Raw genomic sequence first — 21154 nt, forward strand, 5'->3', positions numbered from 1 at the left:
CAGCCAACCAGAAAAGGATCCTTTTATTCCCACTTGCTGCCTCCTACCAATCAGCCAATGCTCTAACCATGTTAGTAACTTTCCTGTAATGCCATGGGCGCTTAACTTGGTAAGCACCTTGTCAAAGGCCTTCTGAAAGTCCAAATATACAATATCCACAGCTTCCCCTTTATCTATCTCACTTGTAATCTCAAAGAATTCCACCAGGTTCGTCAAGCAGGATTTTCCTGAAGAAAACCATGCTGACTCTGTACTATCTTGTCCTGTGTCACCAAGTACTTTATCACCTCATCCTTAATTGACTCTAACATTTTCCCAACCACTGAGGTCAGGCTAACTGGTCTATAATTTCTTTTCTGCTGCCTTCCTCCTTTCTTAAAGAGTGGAGTGACATTTGCAAATTTCCAGTCCTCTGGCACCATTCCAGAGTCCAATGATTTCTAATGCCATCACAATCTCTAATCCTAGGATACAGGTCATCTGGCCCGGGTGACTTATGTACCTTCTCTCTTGTAATAGTAACTGCATCTACTTCTCTTCCTTCACACACTACAACATCAGGCATACTGCTAGTGCCATCTGCAGTGAAGAATGATGCAAAATACTCATTTAGTTCACCATTTAGCCATGGTTGTACTATTTTCCATTTGAGTATTTCTTCATTTTTGGAATACATGTTTCCTGCACCTTCCTCATTTTTCCCAGAAACGCACACCATTGTTGATCTGCTTACATCCCTGCCAGCAGCTCCTTCCAATTTACTTTAGACAACTCTTCTTTCATCCCACTGTAATTTCTCTTACTCCACTGAAATACTGCTACATCAGACTTTACTTTCTCCCTATCAAATTTCAAGTTGAACTCAGTCATATTGTGATCGCTGGTTCCTAAGGGTTCTTTTACCTTAAGCTCCCTGATCACCTCCGGTTCATTTCATAACACCCAATCCAGTATAGCTGATCCCCTAGTAGGCTCAACAACACTCTAAAAAGATATCTCTTAGGCATTCAGCAAGCTCACTCTCTTGAGATCCATTACCAACCTGATTTTCTCAATCGACCTGCATGTTAAAATCTCCCATGAGTACCATTAACATTGCCCTTTTGACTCGCTTTTTCTATTTCCTGCTGTAACCTGTGGTCCACCTCCCAGCCAATGTTGGGAGGCCTGTATATAATTGCCATCAATGTCCTTTTACCCTTGCAGTTTCTTAACTCAACCCACAAGGATTCAACATCTTCTGATCCTATGTCACATTTTTCTACTAATTTGATGCTATTCTTTACCAGTAGAGCCACACACCCCCTCTGCCTACCTTCCTATCTCTCTGATATAATGTGTAACCTTGGACATTTAGCTCCCAGCTATAACCATCCTTCAGCCATGATTCAGTGATGGCCATAACATCATACCTGGTAATCTGTAATATTGCAACAAGATCATCACCTTATTTCTTATTCTATGCGCATTTAGATGCAACACCTTGAGTACCGTATTTGCTATCCTTTCTGAATTTGCATCCCTAATGATTTGATACGCCTGTTGGCTGCAACCAGGTTCCATCACCTACCTGCCTTCCTGACAGTCTGACTGCACGCTATCTTTACTTTTTTACCATCTGTCCTATCCTGAGTCCCTTCACTCTGGTTCCCAACCCCTTGCCAAATTAATTTAAACGCTCATACCTGCCCTAGAAGAGATCCTAATGATTCAAGAAGCTGAAGCCCTGGGCCCTGCATCAGCTTCTCAGCCATGCATTTATCTGCCAAATCATTCTGTTTCTATCATAAGACCATAAGACATTGGAGCAGAATTAGGCCATTCAGCCCATCCAGTCTGATCTGCCATTTCATCGTGGCTGATCCTGGATTCCACTCAACCCCATACACCTGCCTTCTTGCTGTATCCTTTGATGCCCTGACCGATCAGGAAACTATCAACTTCCGCCTTAAATATACCCATGGATTTGGCCTCCACTGCAGTCTGTGGCAGAGCATTCCACAGATTCACTACTCGCTGGCTAAAATAATTCCTCCTTACCTCTGTTCTAAAACGTCACCCCTCAATTTTGAGGCTGCGCCTTCTAGTTCTGGATACCCCCACCATAGGAAACATGGCAGTATTCATCACATCTGGATGTTATGTAGATGTGGTGTGGTGAAGAAACAAGGAAAAGGATATTGTTGGGTTTCTTACTGACTGCTTTTGGGGATTAGATGTGAACTTCAACACTTTTGGTAAGATGTTCAACTATGTAATTCCCTACCCCCAGTAATGTGACGGCAGGCCTAACACAGCTTCCCATAAGTGCATCTCTGGAATATCCCATAAAGCAAGATTGGTGTAAGGTGCAGCGTGTAAGAAGAAGCACAGTTCCATATAGAGTCAATTATAACTGGCGCAGAGGTGGACGATTAAAGGAGCTTCGTATCAGGTAAATTTGCTGTATTGTGCTTGAAAATGCTGCTATTTCATTCACAAAGTCCACTTGTGGTTCAGCTTGGGTTGGTGATAGAAGGGTTGAAATGGAGATATTGTCCATAAAGATGTTTGTGAGACTGCATTTGGAATATTCTGTTCAGTTTTGGTCACCCTGCTACAAAAAAGATGCCATTAAGCGGGTAAGAGTGTAGAGCAGGTTCTTGTCCTTCTTGTCTTGTCCTTCATGATTCCCTTGTTTATTCGTATCTCCCTCCTGACACATAGCCCTGAAATGGAAGAAGTGCTACATCTGCCCATTCAACTCCTCCCTCTCCTCCAGTCAGGGCCCCATGGAATCCTTCCAGGTGAGGCAACACTTCACTGCTAATATGTTTATGTTAAGCAACACACACAAAATGCTGGTGGAACGCAGCAGGCCAGGCAGCATCTATAGGAAGAATCACTGTGGATGTTTCAGGCCGAGACCCTTCATCAGGAGGGGTTTTATTTACCCCTCGATCATGACCTCACTAAGGAGCACCAGGCCACTGTCTCCCACACTATCACCAACCTTATCAGCTCTGGGGATCTCCCATCCACTGCCACCAACCTCATATTTCCCACACCCCGCACTTCTCGTTTCTACAAGTGTCCTGAAGGAGGGTCTTGGCCCGAAATGTCAACAGTGCTTCCTATAGATGCTGTCTGGCCTGCTGCGTTCCACCCACATTTTGTGTGTGTTGCTTGAATTTCCAGCATCTGCAGATTTCCTCGTGAATATGTTTGTGTTGTTTATTGTACTTGGTGCTCCTGATGCAATCTCCTTAACATCAGTGATCCTTGACGTAGATTGGGGGACTACTTCGTTGAGCACCTTTGCTCCAGTTGCAACAAACAGGATTTCCTGGTGGTCAACCATTTTAATTCCAATCCCCATTCCCATTCCAACATGTTGGTTCATGGCTGCCTCAACTGCAACAATGAGGTTGGAAGAACAATGCCTCATATTCTGTCTGGATAGCCTGCAACCTGATGGCATAAATGTTGATTTCTCTAACTTTCAGTTTTCCTTTTCCCTTCCTTTTTCTTTCATTCCCCCTCTCTGGCTTCTCTCTAACTTCTTTCCTCTTCACCTGCCTATCACCTATCCCTGGTGTCCCCCTTCCTTCCTTTTCTCTCATGGTCCAATCTCCTCGCTTATCAGATTCCTTCTTCTTCAGACACCTTTTCCACCTATCACCTCCCAGCTTCTGACTTCATCGTTCCACCTGACTTCACCTACTCCTTCCCTGCCTATCAGCTTTTCTTGCTTCTTCCCCTTTCCAGTTCTAATGAAGGATTTTGATCCAAAACATCAACTGTTTATTCTTTTCCGTAAATGTTCATCCAGCATTTTGTTAACTGGATTTCCAGCATCAGCAGAATATCTTGTGTTAAAGATTACCTCAGTTTTTTACATGTACTGTACATTGAAGCATGCAGGAAAATGTGTTAAATGACCAACACAGTCCAAGGATATGCTGGGGGTAGCTGGTAAGTGTCACCAAGCTTTAGGTGTCAACAAATATACCCACAGCTTACTAAACCTTACAACTTGGAATGTTGTAGGAAACTGTGGTATCTGGAGGAAACCCCCACGGTCATGGGGAGAACATACAAACTCCTTACAGATGGTTGCAGGAATTGAACGATGATTGCTGGCACTCTAAAGCATTATGCTAATTGCCATGTTCCTGTGCTGTGATTAATATCAAAATATATTAATCCAAGTTATGGACAATTGTTGGAGCTTTGCATTTTCTAACCTCTGTATTTAGTGACTAAACTTATTTCTCAGAAGCCTTAAAAATCTTGTATATGGTTCATAGGGGAACTGACGGTTGTAGAAAATAGGTAGGATGGAGCTGAGAGAATAAAGGTGAAGTGGAAAAGGGCACAGAATAATGGGACTGGAAGAGGATCAGGAGGAGAGGAGTAGGAGTGGGGTTGATGTTCTTTTGGTGAGTAATAGAGGAGGTCACCTCTCATCCTCCATTGCTCCAAGGAGAAGAGGCCAAGTTCACTCAACCTGTCCTCATAAGGCCCACTCTCCAATCCAGGCAACATCCTTGTAAATCTCCTCTGCACTTTCTATAGTATCCACATCCTTCCGATAGTGAGCTGACCAAAAGTGAACACAGTACTCCAAGTGGGGTCTGACCAAGGTCTTATATAGCTGTAACATTATCTCATGACTATTGAATTCAACACACCATACTCCTTCTTAACAACATTGTCAACCTGTGCAGCAGCTTTGACACGGACCTCAAGATCTCTCTGGTCATCCACACTGCCAAGAGTCTTACCATATCATATTTGACCTACCAAAATGAACAATTTCACACTTATCTGGGTTGAACTCCATCTGCCGCTTCTTAGCCCGGTTCTGCATCCTATCTATGTCACGCTGTAACCTCTGACAACATTCCAGGCTATACACAACAGCCCCAACTTTTGTGTCATCAGCAAACTTAACGAACCCACATTTCTACTTCCTCATCCAGGTCATTTATAAAAATCACCAAGAGGAGGGATCCCAGAACTGATTCCTGCAGAACACCAGTGGTCACTGACATCCATGCAGAATACAAACCATCTACAACCACCCTTTGCCTTCTGTGGGCAAGCCAATTCTGGATTGACAAAGCAAGGTCTCCTTGGATCCCATGCCTCTTGACTTTCTGAATGAGCCTTGCATGGGGAACTTTATCAAATGCTTTACTGAAATCTTTATACATTACATCCACTGCTCTACCTTCATCAGTGTTTTGTTACATCCTCAAAGAATTCAAACAGGCTTGTAAAACATGACCTGCCCATGATGAAGCAATGCTGACTATCCCTAATCAGATTATGTCTCTCCAAATGCTCATAAATCCTGCCTCTCAGGATCTTCTCCAACAACTTGCTCAGTACTGAAGTAAGACTCGCTGGTCTGTAGTTTCCAGGGTTATCTCTACTCCTTTTCTTGAACAAGGGAACAACATTTGCAACCCTCCAATCCTCCGGTACTTCTCCCAACCCTATTGATGATGCAAATATCATTGCCAGAGGTTTTGCAATCTCTTCTCTCGCTTCCCACAGTAGCCTGGGGCGTATCCCATCTGAACTCAGCGACTCATCTAACTTAATGCTTTTCAAAAGCTTCAGCACATCCTTTTTCTTAATGTCTATATGCTCAAGCGTTTCAGTCCACTATAAGTCATCCCTACAATTGCCAAGGTCTTTTTCCCTGGTGAATACTGAAGGAAAGTATTCATTAAGTACTTCCGCTACCTTCTCCGACTCCATGCACACATTTACACTATCACACCTGATTGGTACTATTCTCACACGGCTCATTCTCTTGTTCTTCACATACTTGTAGAATGCCTTGGGGTTTTCTTTAATCCAGCTCGCTAGGGCCTTTTCATGGCCCCTTCTAGCTCTCCTAATTTAATTCTCAAGCTCCTTTAAAGGCTCTAAGTTTGCACTTTGACTCTAGCCCCCACTCCGATGATGGCTATACTAGACCCTATCTCTCTTTTATGGTTTAAAAAATAAGAAAAACCCCCACGCAAGGAGAAAGAACTCACCATATTTGGTGGTGCTCCACCTGCCTTCTGCTGCTGCCGATGCCTCTGGTGCTTCCTGCGTTTTCAATGAATATTTGCAATCGGAGGTAGAGTTAGCACTACGTCATGTCATAATCATCGTCATGGGAGATCTAAATGCCAAAGTGGGAAGTAAAAACTGGCACTTCACTTAGGTCATGGACATGCATAGATGTGAACAATGACTAACAGTGGTGAAAGAGTGGTGGAATTCTGTGCCATGAACAATCTGGTCATAGAAGGGACCCTCTTTCGGCGCCATGAAATTCACAAACTAACACAGTGCACACCCATGATTAATGATTTCATGATTAATGGTATGTGGCAATGATCCTTGCAAGATCTAAAGGTCAAGAGAGTAGCAGAAATGGAAGTGATCATCACGATGTTGTAGCAGTGATGAAACTTAAGCTGCGAATCACTGGGACCAGAACACGGGTACAAAGATGTTTTGATGTTGAAAAGCTCAAGGACACCAGTGTGAGATCTGCCTTCACCATTCAGCTTAAGAACAGATTCTAGACCTTGTAAGACCTTGATGAGGATGTGTCAGTAAACAAGATCAATGCAGTGTGGAAACAGATGCTTCAGTCTTCAAAGAGAGTAGCAAAGCTTGTCTAGGATACAGAGCTGGAAAGAAGAGCAAAGCAGGAAACATGGACAGCCGTAGAAGAAAGACAGAAAATTAAGAAGAAAGTGTTAGGTGCAAAGTCAACAGGAATTAAGGAGAAGCTTCAACTAGCATATACTGAAGCTAACAAGAAAGGTAAGAGACTTGTAAGAAAGATAAGAGAGTCTACATGGAAACCCTTGCAGAGGAGGCCTATTGAGGCAATCAGAGAAATTCATGCAAAATTTCAAAACTGCTATGTGGAAAGTTCCAGGCCAGATCCAGTGTGAGAGGTAAGAACAGTCTGCTTTTGACAACTGAGAAAGAGGAAGAAGCACAATGGATGGAGTATTTCAGAGAATTACAGAATAGACCACCACCAAATGAAGAACCTAACATACAAGAGCTAGCAGAGGACCTTGACATCAACACAGATCTATCCAAGAATGAAGAGATTGTTCTGATTAAATCATTAAAGAACAACAAAGCTTCAGAACATGACAATTTCAATACCAGACTATTCAAAGTTGAATCTAAAGTTACAGCAGCCATTCTGCAACCACTGTTTACTATAATCTGGGAATGGGGACAAGTACCCAAGAACTGGAGAAAGGGAGTTCTTGTTAGAATCCCCAAGAAAGGAGCATTAACTGATTGCAACAACTTGTGTGGCCATCACTCTTTTGTTAGAGTCCAGCAAGATTCTCGCCAAAGTCCTTATACAGATGCAGTTGATATGTGCTTGTGGAAAGAACAAGCTAGCTTCAGGAGAAACGGAGGCTGTGTCAACCAGATCTTCACACTGTGTAACACCATAGAACAGTGTACAGAGTGGCAGAGACAACTGTGTGTGGTGGCAGTCATCATGAGGAAATGTTGGAGATGGATTGGGCTCTTAATGAGCAGAGAGGCCAACTCCATCATCAAGACAGTACTTCATTGGACCTTTGAAGGGTAGAGGAAACACAAGAGACCAAAGACAACTTGACGCTGTACTGTAGAGGCAGAAAAGAGGACCCTGAATGACACCTGGGGCAAAATTGCTGAGGGCAAACAGAATGGATGACCTTCATTGCTGCCCTAAATACCAGTGACATAACTGGCTGTAACTACTAGTTATTGACTCTCCAGTTATATTTCAACTTCCCACTCACTCCTTAGCTAAATTCAGCAATTTCAAATCAAGCTCTGGTAAGTAAACACTCCTCCCCCTACTTTGACCCACATCCTTTCATTTAAAGTATTATACTGTGCAGTTTATGTATTTTATAATTTGCTTCTACTAATGCAGAGTCCTTTCATCCAAAGCTAGGTAACAGGAGGTTGAATTAGGCGTGTTTTTTTATCTTGTAAGTATTACTCAATAAAATGTTGTAAAATTGCAATTTTGACTGCAATTTCACCAAGGAGATAAAAAATATAGGATATTGCAGTCTTTTTTGTGAGATTGGAGTCTATTGGTGGAATCATTAAGATTAAATCTTATGCTGGTTTTCAGCCTACATTACAGGTAATGAATCAAGTGATGATAATCAATATTTTGTCTAAAATCTCATACTTGAAGAATTCAACGTGTTTGACTTTAGAATGAAACTACACCAAATAATAATGTAATCCTGTCAACCCAGGCACCTTGCGAGGAAGTTCCTGTACTTATGGGTGTGCAAAACGTTTGGCAGAATCCTTCCATCCAAGGCCAGGTAAGATTATATTTGCTTCCTTTAACTTGTTTAGATTGAAGATGAAAATGGTTAGAATTTCAAAGTACAAGCAGAGAATGTATGGGTATTGTTATCGAAAATAAGAACTCAGATTGGGTGAAAACACATCACCAGGGATGGAGAAATGATTAAAGTGAAGGGCATGAATGAATGCATTTCTTTCATGTGGCATATTGTTACTAAGTGTACCATTCTGGTCACTTCTGGGTCCTCAACTGTTCACTCTTATAAAGCCCAGGAGCTAAAGTAAACTGTGGGGTGAATACAGCAAGACAGCGTAGAAATTCAGATGGATTAATGGAGTCATTTAGGGAGAATTACAAGGGATATAAGGCATAGAGATGGGTGAGTGGGACTAGCCAGTCCGTGCAGAGTTTATGCTCCATTGAATCTCCTAACATGTTTCAACATCTAAATTGAACAATGTAGTCCTTGATTTCCTTCTCAGATAAATTTTTGTCTGGACTGTTGAAACGTATATATACCCTGCACATCAACCATTTACTGTTGCAACAAGTCACACATTTCCAGCACTCTGTGGGTAAGGAAATATCTTCTGCAGTCCCCATAGGGTATTTTGGTGACTGCAATTAAGCAGCAGTTGTGTTAGCAAATTGCAGGTTAACTGTGTCACTTTTCAGAAACCTGCACTGTTAACTCCAAGATGCCCACCTCCAGCCAATACATGTTTTGCTGTTGTCTAAGAATGACTCAATAAATGTGACCAGAAGTTGTAAGTACAACTGTGGTTTCACAAAGGATAGTTGGAATAAATTGCAGTCTGTTCATGAGATTGAAACCCACTGATTTGATCATTGATATTAGTGGGCTTGTGGGTGCTCCATGATTGAGCATCTAAGGCTCAGGCTCTCTTGAACAGTTTAGGAGTTGGAAGAAATCGGGACTAGTAGAGCTGATACCTCACAGCTCCAAACGACTCTGATTCAATCCTGACCTCTGGTGCTGTCTCTGGAATTTACACCATCCCCTTGTATTTATGTGAGTTTTCCCCAGATGCTCTGGATACATGCCGCATCCCAAAGGCATATGGTTGGTAAGTTAATTTGCTACTGTAACTTGCCCCTAGTGCATGTTGAGAGACAAATGTTGGGTGCGGTTGACTGGAATAAATAATAGAAGTTTTTATTACTCCAGTGAGTCTTACTTCAATGGGGTTGTTAAGTTGATGGAAAAGATCCTGAGAGGCAGGATTTATGAATATCTGGAGAGGCATAATATGATTAGGAATAGTCAGCATGGCTTTGTCAAAGGCAGGTCGTGCCTTACGAGCCTGATTGAATTTTTTGAGGATGTGACTAAACACGTTAAAGAAGGTAGAGCAGTAGATACAGTGTATATGGATTTCAGCAAGGCATTTGATAAGGTACCCCCCATGCAAGGCTTATTGAGAAAGTAAGGAGGCATGGGATCCAAGGCGACCTTGCTTTGTGGATCCAGAACTGACTTGCCCACAGAAGGCAAAGAGTGGCTGTACACGGGTCATATTCTGCATGGAGGTTGGTGACCGGTGGTGTGCCTCAGGGATCTGTTCTGGGACCCCTTCTCCGTGATTTTTATAAATCACCTGTGTTGCTTCATTGACCCATATGTTTTGGTCTTGTCCTTGTTTACAAAACTATTGGAAAAATATTTTTAATATTATTTCAAGAGTTTTAAATATTAATTTCCAACCACATCCTTTTTCCGCAATTTTTGGTCTACCAATGATAGATAATAAGCGTTTATCTGCTTCATCCCAACGAATGATTGCATTTGTTACATTAATGGCTAGAAGATCTATTTTACTGAATTGGAAAGAAATTAACCCTCCAACTGTATTTCAGTGGTTTTCTCAAACTATTTCCTGTTTGAGTTTAGAAAAAATTAGAAGTGTGGTTTTTGATTCTTCAGTTAAATTTGAGGAAACTTGGAGACCATTTATTCAACATTTTCATATGAATTAAATGGTCTGATCCTGAACCTTATTGTTACTATCCTGAATTGTGTGAATGGAGGTTCGGAGTCATCGGCACTACTGTATGTATTTAACATTATGCAATTGCCCATGTTGGTTAGTTTTTTTTTATTAGTTTTTTTTTAATTCTCTTAGTTTTTTTGGGGGTTTTTTTCTCTCTCCTTTTTCTCTTTTTCTTAATTCCTTTACATTAATACTATGAGTTTGGGAGACTTTATATATTGATTAATACATATCTGATTGTTAATTAATCTATTAATTGTGTACTCTCAAATGTTTTGTACTCATATTTTACTTATGTTTTTCTTAAAATTAATAAAAAGATTTGAAAAGAAAAGAAAAAAAGAAATCACCTGGATGAAGAAGTGGAGGGATGGGTTAGTAAATTTGCTGATGAAACAGGGTTGGGGGTGTTGTGGATAGTGTGGAGGGCTGTCAGAGGTTACAGCAGGACATTGACAAGATGTAAAACTGTGATGAGAAGTGGCAGATAGAGTTCAACCCAGATAAGTGTGAGGTGGTTAATTTTGGTATGTTAAATATGATAGCAGAATATAGTATTAATGGTAAGACTCTTGGCAGTGTGGAGGATCAGAGGCACTTTCCCAGGGCTGAAATGGCTAATACGAGAGGGCACAGTTTTAAGGTGCTTGGAAGTAAGTACAGAGAAGATGTTGGGTTAAGTTTTTTATGCAGAATGGTGAGTGTGTGGAATGGGCTGCTGGCAACGGTGGTGGAGTCTTTTAAGAGACTCCTGGGTAGGTACATGGAGCTTAGAAAAATAGAGGGCTGTGGGTAACCCTACGTAATTTCTAAAGTAAGTACATGTTCAGTACAGTATTGTGGGCTGAAGGGCTTGTATTGTGCTGTAGGTTTTGTATGTTTCTGTGTTTTCTAGAATTGATTTTAACCACGTGAACCTTAAGTCAGTGCTCCCCAAATTCCATCAGTATGTGGACTTTGCAACGAGGGGGGAGAACATGTTGGACCTGGTTTACACAAACATCCCCGACGCATACCGGGCAGAGCCCTGCCCCCACCTTGGATACTCAGACCACATCTCTGTTATGCTAATTCCAGCATACAGGCCGCTCGTCAGGCGCTCCAGACCAGTTGAGAAGCAGGTGAAAACCTGGCCAGCAGGAGCCATCTCTGCTCTTCAAGTCTGCTTTGAGCACACTGACTGGCACATGTTCAGGGAGGCTGTAACCGATGGTGACTCTACCAACTTAGAGGAGTACACAGCATCAGTGACCAGCTACATCAGCAAGTGCATTGATGATGTTACGCTGTCCAAGATATCACTATACGTGCTAATCAGAAGCCATGGATGACCGTGGAGGTGTGTGCGCTGCTGAGGACCTGCGACTCTGCCTTAAGAGCAGGTGACAAGGCAGCTCTAACAACCGCAAGGGCCAAACTGTCGCGGGCCATCAATGGGGCAAAGCGTGCACACACCCAGCTAATCCACAGCCACTTCCAGGACAGCAGCGACACGCAGTACATGTGGAAGGGCATCCAGGACATCACCAATTACAGGACAACATCACCTGACTGTGCCTCCCTCCCAGATGCGCTGAATGACTTCTACGCCCGGTTTGAGGCGGAAAACGACGTGGCGGTGAGGAAGTCCACCCCTGTGTCTCACTGTGGCCGATGTGAGAAGAACCCTGTGCAGGGTCAGCCCACGGAAGGCTGCTGGACCAGACAACATCCCTGGTAGAGTGCTCAGAGGATGTGCAGACCAGCTAGCAGATGTTCTTACTGACATCTTCAACATCTCCCTGAGCAGCGCCACCATTTCAACGTGCTTCAAGGCCGCCACCATCGCCCCTGTGCCGAAGAAGTCTTCAGTGTCCTGCCTAAATGACTACCGTCCCATTGCACTTACATCCATCATCATGAAGTGTTTCGAGAAGCTCGTCATGAGGCATATCAAGACCCTGCTGCCCCCCTCATTGGACCCCCTGAAGTTTGTGTACCGTCCCAACTGCTCAACAGATGACGCCATTGCCACCACCCTCCACCTGGCCCTAACCCACCTGGACAAAAAAGACACATATGTTCGGATGCTGTTCATAGACTTTAGTTCAGCATTCAACACAATCATCCCTCAGAAACTGATTGGAAAGCTGAGCCTACTGGGCCTGAACACCTCCCTCTGCAGCTGGATCCTAGACTTCCTGACTGGGAGACCTCAGTCAGTCCAGATCGGGAGCAGCATCTCCAACACCATCACACTGAGCACGGGGGCCCCCCAGGGCTGCGTGCTCAGTCCACTGCTGTTCACTCTGCTGACCCACAACTGTGCTGCAACACACAGTTCAAACCACATCATGAAGTTCGCCGATGACACGACCGTGGTGGCCCGCATCAGCAAGAATGACGAGTCAGCTTGCAAAGAGGAGGTGCAGAGCCAACAATCTGTCTCTTAATGTGAACAAAACAAAAGAGATGGTTTTTGACTTCAGGAGGGCACGGAGCGACCACTCCCCGCTGAACATCAACGGCTCCTCAGTAGAGATTGTTAAGAGCACCAAATTTCTTGATGTTCACCTGGCGGAGAATCTCACCTGGTCCCTCAACACCAGCTCCATAGCAAAGAAAGCCCAGCAGCATCTCTACTTTGTGTGAAGGCTGAGGAAAGTCCATCTCCCAACCCCCATCCTCATCACATTCTACTGGGGTTGTATTGAGAGCATCCTGAGCAGCTGCATCACTGCCTGGTTCGGAAATTGCAACATCTCGGATTGCAAGACCCTGCAGCAGATAGTGAGGTCAGCTGAGAAGATCATTGGGGTCTCTCTTCCCACCATCACGGACGTTTACACTACACGCTGCATCCGCAAAGGAAACAGCATTATGAAGGACCCCATGCACCCCTCATACAATCTCTTCTCTCTCCTGCCATCTGAGAAAAGGCTCTGAAGCATTTGGGCTCTCACGACCAGACTATGTAACAGTTTCTTCCCCCAAGTTATCAGACTCCTCAATACCCAGAGCCCGGACTGACACCTTGCCCTCTTGTCCTGTTTATTGTAATGCCTGCACTGTTTTGTGCACTTTACGCGGTCCTGTGTAGGTCTGTAGTCTAGTGTAGCTTTCTCTGTGTTTTTTTTTTACATAGTTCAGTCTAGTTTTTGTACTGTGTCATGTAACACCATGGTCCTGAAAAACGATGTCTCATTTTTACTATGTACTGTACCAGCAGTTATGGTCGAAATGACAATAAAAGTGACGACTTGAAATTGGTATAAATGCATTAGGTTTAGAGCATTAGGGAAGATTGGTGGAGACTGGAGCCGAATGTCTAGTTTCCACCCTGTATGACTCATAACTGTAATCAAGGGTTTGGCAGTAAAGTGGAGAAGGCAAAGATGGTTTAATTAATTGGTGGAGCAAGGAACAAAGTGTCTAATTACTGCTATTTCTTGTTTGATGTTCTTTTCTGGTTGCTGCACTACACTTGGATTTTCAAAAAGGAAAGCAACAATTTTAAAATATTTTTATTATTTGAAATTATGCCAATTACACACGTGACTAAACTAACAACCTGTTCGTCTTCGGAATGTGTGAATACACTGGAGCACCAGGAGGAAACCTACACGGTCAAAGGAAGAATATACAAACTCTTTACAGACAGTGGTAGAGTTGAATCCGGGTCACTGGTGCTGTAATAGTGTTACACTAGCTACTACACTACTGTAGCAAAATAGAAACACATTTTGGGAGAAACTCATTGGGTCAAGACCCTACATCAGGAATTTGGATGAGTTGAGACATGTCGACCAAGAGCAAAATTGACCCTTGATCAATATGTTGGGACAAATATCAGATTGGTAGTCAGTTGACTAAAAATGAAACAAGGATTTTGAGTTCAAATAAAGCCTTTGGAAAGTGGTGCACCATAAGGATTGATGTTGGCAGTACTGCTATCAATCTAATGGCTTGTATAAATTCTGTACTAGACAATTTCAAAGGTGAATGAAATTAACTTTTGGGAAAAATGGAGCAATAACTAGTATTAGGAAAGACTGCAACAAAATATAATTGATAAATAACAAAGATAAATAATGAATGACTTTAAAGATAGATAGTTGAGAGTCAGATACAACAACCCAATTTGTAAAGTAGTGACTCAAGTAAATAAGAATATATAAATCAAAAGTAGCAAAAACAATTGGGATTCATTCCTGGAAGAAAACCATTGAAATACAGAAGTGGAAATGTCAATTTCTATAGAATGGACTGAATTTGATGTTTTGTGCAGTTTAAATCTTTATATTATATAGAATATGTGTGGGCACTGGAGAAGGTACAGGAAGGAGAAATTGTAGCAATTAGGAAAGGCTGTTGTGACTAAGATTGTTTTCGCTGGAATGGAGATGGTTGAAGAGTGAGTTTGCAAAATTTTTTAAGGATTTCATAGGATGGGTACAGAGCTGATGTTTCTCCAGGAAGGAATCCAAAATTGAGGATCACAACTATAAAATTGTTGTGAATTAAGAAGAAATTTCTTCTCAAGAACAACAATCTGTTGCATGCAAACTCTCCTGCCTGTGTGTTGTATTTGTAAAACAAACTGATTGAAAACGGTATTTTATCACAACCACAAGCCATTAATGCTATTAATTCTAATTTTGAATCTTTCATTGATCATTATTTATTCTGGCACTTTCCACATGAGAGGCCTAAACTACGGAAATGTGCAACCTTAACCAGATTGGTTTAAAACTGGGATGCAGCATCATAACTTTCTAGGTTGGCTAGGGTGGTGAAGAAGGCATTTGGTAGGCCAGCCTTAGTAGGCCAAGGCAGTTGCCATGTCACATTGCATTTATACAAAACATTGATTAGACATTATTTGGAGTATTGGGTACTGTTTTGGTTGCTGCAGTGCAGCAAGAATATGGTAACACCAGAAAGAGTGCAGAAGAAATTTAACAGGATATTGCCTGGAATGGAGGGCAGTGATTATAAGGAGAAATTGGATTAATATTTTTATGCTTTCTGGAATGTCAGGCTGAGGTGTGATTGTAGAGAAATCTATAAAATGCATGAGAGGCACAGATAGTCAGAATCTTTCCTCTTGGGCAAGGGAGTCTAAAACTAGAAGTTTCAAGTAAGAGGGAAGAAATTTAAAGGAGATTGAGTGTGCTGTTTTTCACATAGAGAGTGGTGAATGTTTGGAACAAGCAATCAGAGCAGGTGGTGGAGGTAGCTACTGTTAGAACATTTAAAAGGCATTTGGATAAGTAAGGGGTAGAGAGATCCAGGCCTAATGCAGGCAAGTGGGATAAACATAGACAGACTGCATATCCAGCACAGATGATCTTATTTCTGTGCTGGACATCTCTATGATTCTGTGAACTACTGTTGAGAACAATAGCAGGTTGCTGGGATACAACAGACAAAAAGGATATTCGTTTTGAGGTTTAGGGAGAGGAAATTTGTGTGGAGCTTAAAAAAATTAATCAACACAAAATCTACTTTTGAACTATATGTTCTATTTTGCTGTATGGAGAATAAGTGTGCGTTAGTATCAAAGGTCAAATCGTGAAGAATTTTTGGAAAAAATGCTGAAATTATAACAAATTTTAACTGGCAGCTGCATGGTATTAGAAATATTTAAAAAATGAACGGCACAATGAAGATATAATTCAGGCTCAATTGTATCTGGGCTTTTAAATCAATACTTAGTGATACTACGTATTTTAATACTAAGTAATACTTAATGAACATTTTGGGAATGAAATTACAATCAGCTGTTATGTGATGTTGTCTTTTCCTTTCACTAGATCTCATTACTGTCATGCTTTGTTGAATAAAACATTTGATGGATGGAAGGAACAGTGGTGGTGTGCTCGAGTAGAATGGAAGTTGATGGTCCGAGCAGATTGTCACTACAGGTACTTTTATATTTCTTGTGCTGTATCTGTGTCATAGATTTGTGTGCACTCTAATAAGCTGCTAATTGTCCTTATTATATTTCATCCAGAAAGTGTCTTCAATATTACTAATCTGAACTTTGCGTGAATGTGTAACTAGAAAGCAAGGAGCTGTAGGTAATCACAAAACCTGTCCTCTGAGATAGCCTATTTCTGGACATAGCTGGAAAGCTCTAAAAATAATTGTGTTTTGTACAGAAGGATGTACTTTAAAGTTATATTTATTACTACTGTAGTGAAATGTGGTGGAGAACCTGTTCCCTTGATCTGTGAATTTAATCAATTTTTGCAAAATAACCATGGGCTTCTCCACCTCAGAAGCTCTTTATTTTGTTGATATATTTCTCATTTTCTGTCATCCAGTTTGTGGTGGTCCAAAGATGCAGATCCATTCAACGCTGTTGATTTTTAGCACCTTCTTCCAGGTGTTGCTATTCCATTTGCAAGCACTATGTGAAATATGGTAAATCATTTGGACTGTGGAGGAATCATAACTTTCATAGATCTTTGTAGAATCAGTTTCAGCATGGAAGCAAATGTTTCTTTGGTTGCCTCTTATTTACATCTGCCAAAGGCCAACATGCCAAGCACCATCATCACCATTCTCACTCTCTGTGTTGCTACTTTCAGGGAACTCTGTACTTGTACTCCTAGGACCCTGTTCTGGTTGAAAACACATCCCGAGCCTGTACCATTCAATGTGAAAGACTAGTCCTTGTTTGACTTTCCAAAATGCAAACCTCGCACTTATCTGGATTGAACAGCATTTGTTATTCCTTGGCTAATTTACCTATCTTATAAAAATCTTGTAATTTTGATCATTTTCTTTGCTGTCTATGATGTCACTTAAGGGAATGTAGTTTTATGTACACATATGCACTGTTGTAAAAAAAATACTACTTATAATGATGATTAGTGAGGCACAAAGAGATCTGTATTTACTGACAAGTACCTTTATTGTTTAAACTAACAAGTACGTGAATTCATACGCCATCATCAGAGACTCCCACTATCCAATCCATGCTCTCTTCTCGCTGCTGCCATCAGAGAGGTGGTACAGGAGCCTCAGGCCCCACACCATCAGGTTCAGGAGCAGTTATTACACTTCAACCATCAGAACTAGAGTGGATAACTTCACTCATCTCAACAGCGAACTATTCCCACAACCTATGGACTCACTTTCAAGCACTCTTCATCTCATGTTCTTGATGGTTATTGATTGATTATTTATTTATTTATTTATTTATTATTATTACTACTTTGCTTGTGTGTTTTTTGGGTTTTATTTGTATGTACTGAGAATACCCACAAGAAAATGAATTTCAAGGGTTTATATGGTGACATGTACATGTGTAGTTTGATAATAAATTTACTTGGAACTTTGGTTTTCAAATTGGCGGGCTGACTTGGTCCTTAGACCTTGGCCCAAAAGGCAGTCAAATATATAACGGTTTTCCCCTGTCATCATTGCTCCTCTTTTAAATTTTTTGCAAATTGCCAGGGAACACATTCAATCCTACATCCCTGTTAAACTAACCATGAGAGGGTTGCTCTGGATTGGATAGTGGGAGATCTGATGATGGATACTGGTTTCCTGCAACAATGTTCCATGTAGCTGTGCTCAATAGTTGGGAGGACTGGGGTGTATCCACTACTTTTTGTAGGCTTTTCCGTTTAAAGTTGTTTTCATACAGGCCATGTGGTAACCATTTGATGCATATTCACCACATATCTATAGAAGCTTGACAAAGTTTTAGATGATGTGCTGAATCTTCGCAAACTTTTCTTAAAAAAAAGTAGAGGTGCTGCCATGCTTTCTTTGTATTGGCACGTACGTGCTGGACCCAAGACAGATCCTCTGAAGTGGTAATGTCGAGGAATTTAAAGGTACTGACACGCTCCACCTCTGATCTCTCAATGAGGTCTGGCTCATGGGCCTCTGGTTTCCTTCTCTTGAAGTTGCTAATCAGCTCCTTGGTCTTGCTGACGTTGAGTGAGAGATTATCGTTGTGGCACCACTCAACCAGATTTTCAGTGCTATATGATGATTCGTCACCACCTTTGATTTGGCCTACAACAATGGTGTTGTCAGCAAATTTAAATATGGCATTGGAGTTACTCTTAGACTTACAGTCATAAGTATAAAGCAAGAATAGGGGCTAAGCCCACAGCCTTGTGGTGCACCTGTGGAGGCCGTGGAGGAGATGTTGTTACCATTCTGAACTGATTGGGTTCAGCAAGTTATGAAATCGAGGAGGTATGAGATCTAGGTCTTGGAGCTTGTTGATTAGTCTTAAGGGGATGATAGTATTAAATGCCAAGCTGTAGTCAATGAAATGGTATCTGCTGTTGACCTGTTGTGATGGTAGGCGACATGCAAGTCACTCCTCAGGCGGGAGTTGATGTGTTATATCACCAACCTCAAAGCACTTCATTACAGTGGATGTGAGTGCTACTGGATTCCTGCCCCTTGTCCCCTAATGTAGAACACTTGTGATTGATAGTCTCCCACCTTTTTGTAATCTGTCCCTTTTCTATCAATGACAGGTACTACATATACAGTCAGACATGGAAAACCTGGCAGATGTACATTCTTCAAAAAAAGAAGACAAATTCAAAATACATAGTTGCTGCTTCACATGGTATGAGGTGGAAATACAAACAATTGCTGACTGAACACTTTTCAGAGCCAAAGTAATGTTGAAATTATTTCAAGTGGAGTTTGAATGACATTTCAATATATAAATACAAAAGCAAAAATACTGTGGTTTCTGGTACCCTGAAGTAAAAACAGAAAATTTGGGAAATACTCAGCAAGTAAACAATAGCTTGAGACAAGAATAGCACTTTATGATTTAAAAAAAAGCAACTGTCATAAATCTTGTATTTTAATAGAGTAATATCCTATAATATTCTCTCAAAATGGTGAATCTCTTGTTTGACACTAATTTTTACACGACGAGTATGTGAACAATCTGTTAGAAGCTGATTTCTAAGATGCCCTGTTCTGTGGTTTGCTGAGCAAAATCAGGATTTAGCTGCTGCTTCAATTTTGAAGTATATTGAGTGGCATGAAAGTAGATGTATTAACTGGGAAATAACAAATAAACTTATTGCAGGAGGTTGAAGTTATTCATTTAATTCTAAGTTATTTATTTAATAGCTCTTTGATTTCTGCTGGTCAACCACTTTCAGTTTTGGTAAAGAGAGTGGATTGCAGGTATTAAAAAAATCAGGGAAAGCAGAAACACACAAAATAGAAGAGACAATGGTAAGATCTGGAAATAGTGTCAAAAGCAAAGGACTTATAATATTAAAATAAAAATGGGAAGTCGAAACAAATTATTACTGGGAGGTGATACTTTAAAGTTCAAAGTACATTTTATTATCAAAGTATTACGTTCTATAATTTTCTATTAAAATAATGGTGAAGTTAATGTTGTACACTAGAATGTAGTTGAACGTAGAACACTACCACAGAATGCAAGTCCTTCAGCCCACAATATTGTGTCATCCTTATAACCCACTCTAAGACAAATTTAACCCTTCCCTCCATATGTCCCTCTGTTATGCCATCATAAGTGACCTTATTTTGACCGTGCCTCTTGCCTCTGTTTACAGCTTCAGTAAGATTAGCTGCCAATAACAAACCATCACCATGCTCTTCCAAATGATGCCAATCAGTGTCAGATATTTTCTTTTAATCTTTCTTCTTTCACAAAGATTACCTCTATTTTGGATTTCAGATGATCAGAACTAATGGACTGAAATAAATTCCCCTTTCTCCTCTCAGTATCTACTCTCCTGCCAGTTTCACCTTATTTACTTGATCAGGACCTCTTGGTAGGTACTAATTGAAATCTTTAAAAGTTGCTAAAGAGTTGGTAGGTTTGCCTTCAACTGACTTTCCTGAATTCATACAATGAATTACCTCATGCACTCCTTCAGAATTCCATTTCCACAGCGACCTTTTTTACTTTTAGATTTCTACCAATGGGTTTGTGCTATATTGTGTACTTTGGCGAAGGAGCAAATTGATCCAAATTGAGGTTGCCTGTCTAGTTAATATTGTCATTATCATATGTAATAATATACTGTTTACTGTGCCTAAATAATACAAATATTGCTACGTGCACTTAAAAGCTAGCTGTATTTATCATGGTTAAATTTTATCAGGTTGATTGATAGTCCTTTTTGTGTATTTCAGCTAATTTGCAGTTGCTGCATAAAGTCTGGATCCATTGGTGTTGGTACATAAAAATTTGCAAAACCAAACATTTGATGCAAGTTGAGGCACGGGTGTTTCATATAAGAACTATTACTCGGTGAGCATAAACTTATTTCTGATTTAAATAATTTTATTCTCGATGAAGTATGACTACTGAAAAAGTGAACAATTAGACATTTGACGTCTGGTGAGATATATCACCATCTGTTATTGTAACCAAATCACTTGCACAATGGTTAGTTTTAATAGTTTGTCCTAAAATTGTCTTTCCAGTATCGATTTCAGATTTCAAATTTGCCATCATTTTTGCATTGAAATAGAAGTTTTGTGTCTACATTTTCAGTGTTATAGTTTAAACATTGCTCAGCGTTCTGGCATTTTAGTTTGTTTCATGAATTCTGCTTTGTAGATTTTACTTTTCAATCTGGCAGGTTTTTAACATTTTTCTTGATAATTTTTAAATATGTTTCTAATGGCACTTTATCGTTTTCAATAACATTTGTACAAAGCCTCTGGTGTAGTAAAATACCCCACTATATTAACAGAAACAGATTCAGGTTAAAAATGACAAACATAAAGAAGAGATGGGTCTTAAGTAACCAAACCTTACTTAAATTTA

General features: G+C 40.8%; 1 protein-coding gene across 4 annotated transcripts in view; it reads left to right on the forward strand.

Annotated features, from left to right (window-relative positions):
- sfi1 (SFI1 centrin binding protein) overlaps positions 1 to 21154 on the forward strand; it is a 262284-nt gene that overhangs the window by 37356 nt on the left and 203774 nt on the right. For 3 of the 4 annotated variants that reach the window (XM_073055643.1, XM_073055642.1, XM_073055645.1), the window contains exons 3-7: positions 2273 to 2434; positions 8292 to 8363; positions 16158 to 16268; positions 18855 to 18949; positions 20515 to 20632. In XM_073055643.1, the coding sequence (XP_072911744.1) occupies positions 2273 to 2434; positions 8292 to 8363; positions 16158 to 16268; positions 18855 to 18949; positions 20515 to 20632 (558 nt within the window). Of the gene's footprint in view, positions 1 to 2272; positions 2435 to 2706; positions 2787 to 8291; positions 8364 to 16157; positions 16269 to 18854; positions 18950 to 20514; positions 20633 to 21154 lie in introns of those variants that run through there. The other variant, XM_073055644.1, reaches the window with a different exon arrangement.

The sequence above is a fragment of the Hemitrygon akajei genome, chromosome 9 (assembly GCF_048418815.1).
Source record: "Hemitrygon akajei chromosome 9, sHemAka1.3, whole genome shotgun sequence".
Classification (NCBI taxonomy): Eukaryota; Metazoa; Chordata; class Chondrichthyes; order Myliobatiformes; family Dasyatidae; genus Hemitrygon; species Hemitrygon akajei.